Raw genomic sequence first — 12,087 nt, 5'->3', positions numbered from 1 at the left:
TCAGGCAATTGCAGGTTCACATCCTCCACCCTTCCTCACTCAGGACTAAGACACCACTGAGGGGGTTGTGTTTGCATTTTACAGATTCCATTTAACTAATTTAAAATGCTGAGGTGGTCAACCTGTATCACCTCTGTTTCCCAGTAATGTTTAACCTTAAGTTTTTTTTTTTAATCTAGGAGATAAAAGAGCATGTTATCTGGCAAGTCCATTCCACCTCCAATCCCCCACCCCCACCTCCCACTAGGTTATTAATTTCAGAACACATCTGAATTCTTTCTCTGTGGCATATGCTTGAGTAGAGGAACAGACAGCTCCCGGTCAGGGGCAGATTTCAAGTTCTCATCTGTTGGTACCTACACCATTACCAGATTCCTCTCTGTAGTCAACCTTTGAGATCTTCCCTGAGTACAACTTGATGTCTGAAGATCCACAAAGGTGTCTCTGGTCATCGTTCTCTTCACAGAATTAGTCTGCTCTCTCAGCAAAGCATCTGCTGTACTGAGCTTTGCTTCTGGAAGCAACTTTTCCCTGAGACCTGGTTGAAAGCAATTCTCTGGTGTCAAACTTCCCGGCATGGAGGTGAAGAACTTTGCGGTTTGGGATTATGTCGTATTTGCAGCCCTCTTTATCATTTCTTCTGGAATTGGGGTGTTCTTTGCTATTAAGGAGAGAAAGAAGGCGACTTCAAGGGAGTTCCTGGTTGGGGGAAGACAAATGAGCTGTGGTCCCGTGGCGTTGTCTCTGACCGCCAGCTTCATGTCAGCTGTCACTGTCCTGGGGGCCCCTTCCGAGGTCTACCGCTTTGGGGCCTCCTTCACACTCTTCTTCATTGCGTATACTTTTGTCATCATCTTCACATCAGAGCTCTTTCTGCCTGTGTTCTACAGATCTGGCATCACCAGCACTTATGAGGTAAGACAACTCTCCCCTTATTCTTTGTTTTGGGAGGAGGTGCTATTTTCTCTCCACTTGATCAATCTTTTGTTGTTTTTGCTTTTTTCTCTAATAATACACATCCTCTTAATGATAATATGTGGTAATTGAAGAATACTCACTTATTTTTAGGAAAAAATATTACAGTGCTATTGGGAAAATCTTAAGCTTTGGATACAGACACACCTGTCCTTTCTTCTGTAGAACGAAGTCATGGAGTCAACCCCAGGAGGCTATTTCAATGATGAAATGAGAACCTGTGTATGACTACTGAATGCATTGCCTAACTTTTAAGAGCTTCTCAGTGAGAGAGCTAAAGTTGTTATTTGTATTATTATTAACATATTCTGAAAAGCACGCAGAACGTATATCATGAATATTGTCATTTTCCGTGGGAAAGCAGAGGTAGTACAGGTGAATGACTTATGTATAGTGAGTAAAGCCTACTGTGAACCCATTTTGTCCGTATCTCTTTCCATCAGATAGTAGAGTTGAGCACTCTAATACAAATTATTACTATGCTCCAGTTTTTAATGGGGAAATGAGAATGTTTCTAAAAATTAGAAAGTATTTTAATGAGAAAGAATTGCTCAATTGTACAAATATGGGGATTATTTTAATGAGAGGAAATGAGGTAGTCATGTTTTGACTTTGCAATAATTCTTAAGAAAAATATCAAATTAAAAATTGAATTTGCACATCCAATATTTGTGATAAATATTAGTTTCTATGAAAAAAGTGTTTATTTTCCTTATCAAACATCCTTACTAAGTCACAGCAGAGGACTCTTAACAGAAGAGGAATGTTTTTCTTTTTTTTTTCAATTTTGTAAGCTAAATGATTATTAAATTAGTATAGAAATAGAAAAATATTTACAATATTAGTGCCTCCATGGGACAAACATGGGTTGAAGAAGCTAATTACTTCTTGTTTTAAAATATATTTACATATGGGAATGCTTATAGGATTATAGTATATAAACTTAATTTACAAAGTTTGTTGCCCTCTACATATTTTTAAATTCTCCAGTAGTAAGAAATCAAGGTTATGTAAAGTACATATAAAGTTATTTTGGGATTGTCTCTTGCTCTGTAAGAACTGGCAGTATGGCATAGGGATTTAGAGTATGGACTCCAGACTCAAGTCTATTTGGCTTTGAATACTAGCTCTGCCACGACTTTGGGAAAATGACTTAATTTCTCTGTACTTGATTTTTACATATGTGAAATAGTGATGATAAAATCACCTATCTCAAAGGACATCTCTGAGGAGTAAATGCAAAACCTTTATTATTTTTTTTATTTTTTCAATTACAGTTGATATTCATACGCAAATACTTTTAATACATCCTGGCAAACAGTAAATGCCACATAAAAGTTTTGTATTATTATTGTTGTTGTTGGTACTGTCCCCACATTTATATTATGACTTAGTCTATCTATTGAAGCTTGAATTTGTTTCTTTGTTCATCATCCATTCCCTGTTCCTGACCCATAAATATTCTTTCTGGGATCTTTTAAAGCACTAAATATGGGAGGGGGTAGAGTCTATTTCCCCAGCTCTTGGTCTTGTGATTTGTTTTGACCAACAGGATGTGGCAGAAATGATGTGTGTAGCTTAGGCTTCATTAGGCTCAGAGTTTCTGCCTTTGTTTTCCTGGAATGCTGTCTTGACATTGCTATGCCAGGAAGCTGTTGCAGCTGGTCTATCTTCTGGAGCATGAGTGGGAACACAGATGGAAAAAGACACCCTAATCACCAGCCACTGCCAACTAACAACCAGAGGCTTTAGTGAGGCCATCTTGAATCTTCTCACCCAGCTGATCTTCCAGTTGATTTCAACGCCATGAGAGCCCAGGGGAAACAAGTAGAGGAATCACTCAACAGATATTCAAAATTATGAGAAATAATAAATCCTTGATTTTTAAGCCCATGAGTTTTGGGGTGGGTATTAGATGGCAGTAGCCAACTGATTTAAATGCTTTGATATACAGTGGGATTTCAAGACTAAGATATGCCATCTGTGCTACTTTATCACAATCCTGAGCCCTGTCAAAGCATAAGGAATTGTTCTCACCCTCAAGTTATATGTTAGGTTCCACTCATTTGCAATATCATACATTTTCATCATCTCCACTTAGTTTATAATTTGTCTCATCATACTGTCTCCTCTTCAATTAATGTTATTTTTTTTCTTTTTTTATCACACACTAATATATCCAGTTTGTTATTATTTACATTTAACACTAGTTTAGAGACTGGTGTCTGGTTTACATACTTTCTCATTTTTTTTGGACTTATCAAACTAAATGGCTTCTAAACTCCTTTCTCTTCAATTCAAACTTTTTTGTTGTAAGAATACACAGGATATTACTTCTGTATATCTTCTTTTATAGTGGTTTTAATCATTATAGATTACTTTTTTAGTAATTTTTTTTCCTTTTTATTTCTCTTTAAGTTAAATTTGTGGTATCATAGCAATTATATTTAAATTTTGAGAAATTAGATGGACAAGTATATGATATCACCATTGAATCTTATTTTAGCATAGTAAATGATATTACAAAATCTTTGTTGTGAAATAGATATTTAGGGTCTGATAGGGTCTTAACCAATGTTATGAAGCCTTTTAGGTCATTGTAAGGATTGACTTTTACTGTGATACGGGTCATTACCATATTTGTGCAGAGGAGTGAGATGATGGGATTTGTATTTTGAGTGTTACACTACCTGGATGTTGAGAATTATTATAGGGTTTTAACTGCTGAAGTAGGGGGTCTAATTAGTAGGGTATTGCTATAATCTAGGCAAGAGATGATGGTATTATAGTGGCAGCAGAGTAGATAATGCAAATAACTGTTTTGAAATTGGGGCGTAGGCCCATGATTATCTTATGAACTGGATGTAGACAGTGAGAGGGAGTGAGGAGTAACCATGCTCCATGTTATGTGGGCTTGAACCAACATGGAAAGTTGACTTGCTATTTCCTGAGATGGAAAAGAATCTGACCAAATCAGGTTTGGGGTTTTGAAAATAATCAAACATGATGTTAAATGTTACCTCTGCAAACCCAAAGCATGCAACTTTTCTGTTGAACTTTCATTTCACTTTTGACTGCAGGAATAGCTACAGACACAGCAAAGATGGCCATTGAATGCTCTGAATAAGTCAATACATTCTTTCATATGTGAAATTATACAGTTGGAACAGTTTCTCTTATTTCATGGATGAGAAACCAGATGCTTAGATCAATGAGTGAGGTAGTGACAAAGCTCAAAGTAGAATTCAAGGAATCTTTATTTATCTAGTTATTTTTTTTCATGTATCTTTTTCTCCATAGTGTCTTTATAGTTTTACTAAGATAAGAAAAGCATGGATCAGACAATAGAGGGTTTGGAATATAAAGCATCCACAATGCAGAATAAAGATTTTGAGAAAAAGAGGGACATAAGCAGAGTTCCATTAAGAGAAGCAATGTGGCTTGATGTGTGGTTGATAGAATGCTGGGAAGGATTGGAATTCAGATCAGTTATGGAGCTACTACTCTAGTCTGTAAAAGATGAAATAAAGACCTGAAGTGAATTTTGGAGCAATGGGTACATAAAAGGTGACGATGGCTTTAGTATATCCAGTAGGAAAATCCTGAGTAGTAAGCCAGAATGCTCATATTTTTTTTTTCTTTTTAAGCAACCTACTTATCTTCCCTGACTATCTTGAGAAGCTTGAACAAGTATTGAGCTTTAATATATATTTGACTTTAAAGAATCCATATTTTTTCTTGTTCTGCCATGTATATAGCATAAAAACACACAATAAATCCAAAGCACTAAACTCAAAGGAATAACAAAAAAAGAAACTTCTCTATGTAAGACTCACTGACTCTTTGCACTTTCTTTATTCTCTCTAGTACTTACAACTACGATTCAACAAAGGAGTTCGCTATGCAGCAACAGTCATCTACATTGTGCAGACGGTAAGGATAAGGGCGGCTACAAATGTGGAATTGTGGGTGAAAAGATGCAGGTTAGTTTACTTCAGGGCATAGTTAACTCAATTAAGAGAGAAATTTGATACTAAGAAGAAACTAATTTCTCTTAAGGTTAACACTTTTGAGATATGTGATTACATGTAGTTATCCATTGCATATACCCCATATATACATACAAATAACAGCAAACCAATGTATATCATGAACAACAAAGAAAAAATAAAGTATTTTCTTAATATTTACTTCAACTATTTTTTTTTTAAATCTGAATACGTTGCTTTGGATATGAAGATATGAAATGGTCTGTTAATTGATTAAGAAAAAAACCTAGTTAACTGATTTGAATCAGAAATACTCGTTTTGTTGAAAATTATTTGAAGACAATATTTCCAAACCAGTACTCCCACTTTCCCCTTCTGGACTGCTCTCCTCCCTCCCAGGCTCTGGGGTGCCCTCATGCAGCCTCAGCTTGCATGTGGCACACCTTTGGTGAGTTTCCTACTACTCACCAAGCATGTTCTGCTGAAAGATAACCTTCTTCCTGTTTCTTAATCAAAAGTCCCATTCACACAGGCTGAAGGATTTGAGAGAAATAAAAGGATGAAAAGAATGATCTACGATCTGTTCATAGGTGTTTGCCTTTTACAGCCCTCACATAAATCTCTAGCTGGTGAGATTTCATTTAAAATGAAATGGCACTGCGCCCACTTCCATCAGTGCAGTGGTCGCAGTTCTGGGAGTTAGGAGCTATACTCATTGTGCAAATGACCCACGTCATTAGTCTTCTCTGCACAGTACTTCCTCCTCACAGATGCTTTCCATCTTCCTAAAATCCATACTTTACAAACTGCTAAAACATATTTGTGTCATTGTGATATGTGCAGGAGGGAAGAGGGGGAGACGGGGAGAGGGGGAGAGAGGGAGAGTGAATAAAAAACTTAACTTGAAGCCCATTTTTCTACCCTTTAGAAACACACCAGATCTAGCTATGAAATCCCAAAATCTGCAACAATCTTAAAAAGCCCAACCCTATTATTCTTCCACCTAGCACTTATATCCCTTCTGCAAACAAGTTACAGTGGTCAGCAACTTTCAAATTAGAGTGGATGGGAATGAAATGCTTGGTGAACAAGTTGAAGGAAATTCATTTCTAAGGTCGATAAAGGACTTTCTAGGCAGCTATTCTTCCCATGTCACCTCCCAGTGTTTGCCTCATGCTTGTTTCTCCATCAGATTCTCTACACAGGAGTGGTGGTGTATGCTCCTGCTCTGGCTCTCAATCAAGGTGAGTTATCAACATTTCCCTGGGTACATTCCCCCGCTGTTGTGCCTGCATTCTGGCCTTGAGAAATATGCATAAAACATCCTGGGAAGACATGCCTGTGTTTGGGGTGCCCTGAATTACTGTGGGAGTCACAATATAAACCTCTAACAGTTGAACATTGAAAGTAATGCAAACAATGAGTTACCTGATTTTGCCCACATGGTCCAGAACACACAGTTTAATTGATTGTTTGTAATCACTATAATGATGGGAGCTTTGGTATTATACACGCACAACCACTACGTAAGATCATCCATAATACGGGGTGATTTCTCAGTGGTTTCATGAAGCAGATAATCTGAGTATAATAATAAACGGTGCTTGTAGGAATTACTTCAATATTTATTCTTGACCTTTGTTGAGAGAATAGAATCGCAGAAACAAAAAGGAAAAAGAAAGTAAAATCAATTTTATAATGGCATCTATGATATTTGGAAGTTCTCAGTATTCAATTTAATCATGCTATCTGCTTATATTCAGAAATATCAGTTCATGGCTGATGTTTATTTGGTTTCGAAGTACTCAGAGTAACTTAGAAACAAAATACAAATCCTTGCTGCATATCAGAAGCTTCAGAATTTTAGGAAGAAAAAGTTGGCTTTTAACATTACTTGAAATTTATGGACTCAATGAAAGTATAAGAATGTAATAAAATAATCTTTGTCAAAGTGAGAACATTCAAGAGAAAACTCTAATTTGCTTTTCCTTAGCCCACAAAGAACACTGACAAAAATATTGTTACTTTTTACTTGTAAAGCTTACTCTTCTGCTTTTCTCAGAAAAACTTCTTTCAATATTCTTTCTCCTTTTGTAGTGACTGGGTTTGATCTCTGGGGCTCTGTGTTTGCAACAGGAATTGTTTGCACATTCTACTGCACTCTGGTAAGTATCTAGCTATGAAAAAGGATTTAGCGCTATCTCCTAACACAGGATAAGGGCAAATCTCCAGCAGCAGGACATCTAAATATAGAAATTTCTATTCTAAAATTAAGTGCAAGTATGCTTGCTTATCTGTTACCGTTTCCTGAGGAAAGTGCTGATGTTTTATTTAAAACTATTTTTGGTACAACCATTAGTGGAATTTAAGCTCTGAGCTCCTTTGAGAAAGCCACAGCTAAGAGGAGATTCATTGATTAGGTGACCAAATGCAATTTCTTTTTTATTTCTTAATACTTTTTATTGATTTCAGAGAAGAAGGGAGAGGGAGAGAGAGATAGACATATCAATGATGAGAGAGAACCATTGATCGGCTGCTCCTGCATGCCCCCTACTGGGGGTGAGCCTGCAACCGGGGTATGTGCCCTTGACCAAAATCGAACCCAGGATCCTTCAGTCCGTAGGCCCATGCTCTATCCACTGAGCCAAACTGTCTAGGGCCCAAATGCAATTTCTGAGAAAAACACAAATTGCTCAATTATAGTGATTATATACCATGGTTAGAGTTTATAATTCACTGTGTAATGGTTGAGAAATACAAAATGCATATATGAGTAAGCAAGGATGGCTGGTATTTTGTAAACATGAGCATTCCACAGCTTGCTTTTATCTCTTATTCGTGGAGCTACTATGATAACATTTAACATTTAGCTTTACACATGCTCAGTCTTTAACCAAGAAACCTGGTTGTTATTGGCAACATTTATATAATTGCTATAATGTATTTAGTTCAACAAACTTTCATTGAGCACCTATTATTTGCTATGCCCTGCCATGGGAACCTTTTTTCTTCTAAGCCATTGACATCATATACAGAGGCTATAAGTATCCAGCTAAGAATGCAACAATGGGTCCTAGGTAGCTGGATTCTCTTTCCTCCTTTTTGTAGAGAACAGTAAAGTACTTGTTATATTATCGCATAGCAGACCTACATGTATTTTGGCATTATGTGCATACCACATACTCTTTTAACATATATCATGAGAATATGCAACTTTTAAATTAATTTATTTTTATTGTGGAAAGTATTATAGATGTCCCCCTTTTTCCCTCCTATTGAGCCCCTCCTCCCTGCTCCCACTCTTTCCCCAGAATATACTATTTTAAAATGCCCTTATCTCTCTTTTATCATATTTGCAAATCTCACCAGTTGTTTACACTACAAAGTTTCCATTCTGTTCTTTCTACCTTCCATTCCAGACACATTTCTCCCTAAGTTAAAAATAGACTCCTGCTCCTTAAGCATCTGGCTTTATCTGAGATTAGTTGCTCTGAGGTACCTGCCTATACAATGATGAGGAGATACAGTGCTAGGGATGCTAAAGAATGACTTCTTAGCAACAACAGTGGAAGACAGAAAGAGTGGAATAACATCTTCAAAGCAGTGAAATAAAACAATTATCAACCTATAGCTGTGTATTTAGCAAAATGATATCTCAAGAGCTGACTATCAAGAACCAAGAAAATTTACCACCCCCCAGCCAGTGTGGCTCAGTGGTTGGGCATTGACCTATGAACCAGGAGGTCATGGTTCGATTCCCAGTCAGGGCACATGCAGAGGGTTGCAGGCTCTATCCCCAGTGTGGGGAGTGCAAAAATCAGCTGATCAATGATTCTCTCTCATCACTGATGTTTCTAGCTCTCTCTCCTCTCCTCTCCCTTCCTCTCTGAAATCAATAAAAATTTACTTAAAATAAAAATTCATGGCAAAATTTCAAGGGAACTCATTTAAATAAAATGATCAAAGTGGAAAAATGGAATTCAAACAAAGCAAAACCTCAACTGATTTAAGCAAGAGAAGAAAAGAGAAAAAAAAAAAAAAACACAGAAAAAGTAGAACAAATAGAAACCAAAAAGTAAGATGTCAGGAACAAGTCAGGATAGTTTAATCATCACCGTAAATTAAAATGAACTAACTGGACTACTAAATTGGTGTCAGTTCTTCCCTCTATCCTGCAAGCTTCTGGAAGATTAAAACATCCATTTCTTCATGCCACTTGACTGACCTAATTCTCCCCAATGTTTACAGGATCAAGCATAAGCTTCTTAGCCTAGTGTTGAAAGTCTTTCCTTATGTGAATAAATCCGCCCTTCTAATCTCTTCCCACCACACCTCTGTCCCTTCGCCACACTGTGGCCAGGTTAGCGGCTCCAGCGTCTAAATGATGGGTTCTTTAACACGTTTGCTAATGCATATCGCAGTCTCTTTACACTGCTGATCCCATGGCTGCATAGCAACCGGGGAAGATATTAAAAGACTAAGAAGTGATTCCTGCTGCCCAGGGGCATGCCCTCTAGTAACATAAGCACTGGTTGCAGTCTGGTAAAAGCCATCTAGCAAAGTAAGCAACACAGGCTGACTGAATATTTAAGAGACACTCATGGTACAATGATGAAGCCTGTCATCTTTTCACAGAAGTTCTTGCCACTCTGGAGGAGTAACAGGGGAAGATAATTCTATTTTTTTATTGTTAAAAATACCACATGCTTTCATGATCATAGTGCTATTCATTTTCAAAGCTCTTTTATTTTTATTTATCTATTTTTTATATCTTTATTATTGAAAGTATTACATATACCCCCCCTTTCCCCCCATTAACCCCTTCTAGCCTGCCCCCACCCCCAGTCTCAGGCTTCAACACCCTATTGTCTGTGTCCATGGGTTATGCATGTATGCATACAAGTTCTTTGGTTGATCTCTTCCTGCCCACTTACCCCTGCCTTCCACTTCATTCAATCTTTCCTAATTTGCTTGTTCCACCTTCACCATTGTTCTGAAGGACTTTATACCTAGATAATTCCAGCAGCCTCTTTCTTTCCTGTTTTCTTCTGGTCCACATGTTCTCAACTAGATAAGTACATTAGATTCACTTGGGGATTGTTCAAAAAACACTGAGGACTGATTTCTACCCCAGACCTCAATCCCCCCCACCCCCGGGGATGGGGCTCAGACATTGTTTTTTGTTTGTTTGTTTTTAGTTTCTCCAAGTGACTCTAAAGAGGAGCCAGGTTTGGTAATCCCCTTTCTAACCTCTTGTCCAATCACACTGTGTTAGATGCATCTTCCTGACACTCTAGTTTGCTCACCTCACTATTTGACCTGCCTCCTGCTCTTAAAATTCCTTTCTCCATTAATATCCAGATTCTATCATTCCTTCCTAGTTCTTCTTTTCTTTCTAACTATTCTACCATCTCGGCTTTCCAAAATGTATTCACTGTCACTACAAAAGAAAAGAAATCTCAGATTGCACAGGTCAGACATGGGTGATCATCCTCAATTTCCTCCCTTTCTCCTCACATGTATTCAATTAATCACAAGCTATGTTGGTTGTACCTCCCAAATATCCTTGTAATCAACTTCTACTTCTTCAATTTTAGTCATTTTGCACATGGACTACTGAAATAAACTCTGAGTTGGTCTCTCAACTCCTTTTCTCCTGTGGTCCTTGCAATCTCTTGTCCACACAATCATCACCGCAACTACTGTGAAACAAACAAAAGCTTTCATTATATAAATCTATTTAATGTTCTCTTATTGCTCTTGAGAAATCATTTAAGTGGCCTTGTCAAAATCTGGCCTCTAGCAGATTCAGCAACCTCCCTTTGGGCATTCTATATATTCCTCAATCTGTGCATTCTAGCTGTCTTACTTCTTCAGGCAGCTTCTCCTTGCTTCACACATGCTGCTCCCCTCTCCTCATTGTCCTCTGTCCTGATAAATTCCTACTCACTCTTCAGAATTTACCTCTAATGACACTTTCACAAGACCAGGTCAGAACTCCCTGCTCTATGCTTTAATAGGAACCCTTCCTTTTTAATTGCACTTTCCACAATTTTAAGTAAAATGTTGCATTATTGTCTAGTATCTGCTTCTCCCACTGGACCCTAAACTCTGAAATTAATGAAGAAATCTGTCTCTCTTCATACCATGCATAACATCAAAGTTGGCACATAGAAGGGGCTCAGCAACTGTGCTGAAAAAAAGAAAGAAGAAAAAGGAGGAAGGAAGAGAGAAGAAAGAAAAAAATGTGGATCATATTTACATATTTGGTGGAAGGTTGCAGGCTTCATTTTTAGAACTGTCACCCATTCTCTCCATTTCAGGGAGGACTGAAGGCGGTGGTGTGGACAGATGCATTCCAGATGGTGGTCATGATTGTGGGCTTCTTAACAGTCCTCATTCAAGGATCGGCTCAAGCTGGTGGATTTCACAATGTGTTAGAGCAATCAACAAATGGGTCTCGTCTACATATAATTGAGTATGTCCAATGCTACTTTTTCCATGTTTTATAAAGATTTAGTTGCATGACCTAATCCCCTAAAAAAAAAATCTTTGTTCACTCACTTCTCTCTGCCTCGTAGCTTTGATGTCGATCCTCTGAGGCGGCACACTTTTTGGACCATCTCAGTGGGAGGAACTTTTACGTGGCTCGGGATCTATGGAGTTAATCAGTCAACCATCCAGCGATGCATTTCTTGCAAAACAGAGAAGCATGCCAAGCTGTAAGTTATGAATAAAGAAACATCTCTGTGTTTTCTCTGGCCTTATTGGGTACTCATCATATGCTTCCTAATGCTGTGTGTGTAGAAAAGAAACAGAGAAACAGAAAGATTCATTTACTCCTTCCAACAATATTTTGGAGCATGCATTACTATTCCCATCTCAGCAAGGAAGTGGTAGAGCTAGAGTTTGACTGTAATAGTCTGTCTGCCTTTGCTCTCCATCATTTTCTGCCTCCATTTATTGAGAAATTACTAGGTTAAATTAGGTGTGGGTAGTGGGTAATGCAGAGGTAAACAGCACAGAGGTAAACTGTATTTCTTACAGTTTCTGTGATGAGTTGACCCTTACCACTGATTTGATTCAGCATGGATATACCTTTAACATTTCCAAGGAGACACTG

The 12,087-nt window shown here is 37.8% G+C and overlaps 1 protein-coding gene across 1 annotated transcript in view; it reads left to right on the top strand.

Moving 5' to 3' along the window:
• The first annotated feature begins 259 nt into the window (after positions 1-259).
• Positions 260-12,087, top strand: part of SLC5A12 (solute carrier family 5 member 12) — a 42,880-nt gene continuing 31,052 nt past the window's right edge. Inside the window, exons 1-6 of the mRNA XM_080688451.1 lie at positions 260-915; positions 4,843-4,908; positions 6,157-6,208; positions 7,062-7,129; positions 11,288-11,442; positions 11,546-11,686. Coding sequence (XP_080544577.1) covers positions 577-915; positions 4,843-4,908; positions 6,157-6,208; positions 7,062-7,129; positions 11,288-11,442; positions 11,546-11,686 — 821 coding nt within the window. The 5' untranslated portion in view covers positions 260-576. The remainder of the gene's footprint in view (positions 916-4,842; positions 4,909-6,156; positions 6,209-7,061; positions 7,130-11,287; positions 11,443-11,545; positions 11,687-12,087) is intronic.

Source organism: Plecotus auritus, assembly GCF_963455305.1.
Source record: "Plecotus auritus genome assembly, chromosome: 9".
Lineage (NCBI taxonomy): Eukaryota > Metazoa > Chordata > Mammalia > Chiroptera > Vespertilionidae > Plecotus > Plecotus auritus.
This window is presented reverse-complemented; position numbering and strand designations above follow the sequence as displayed.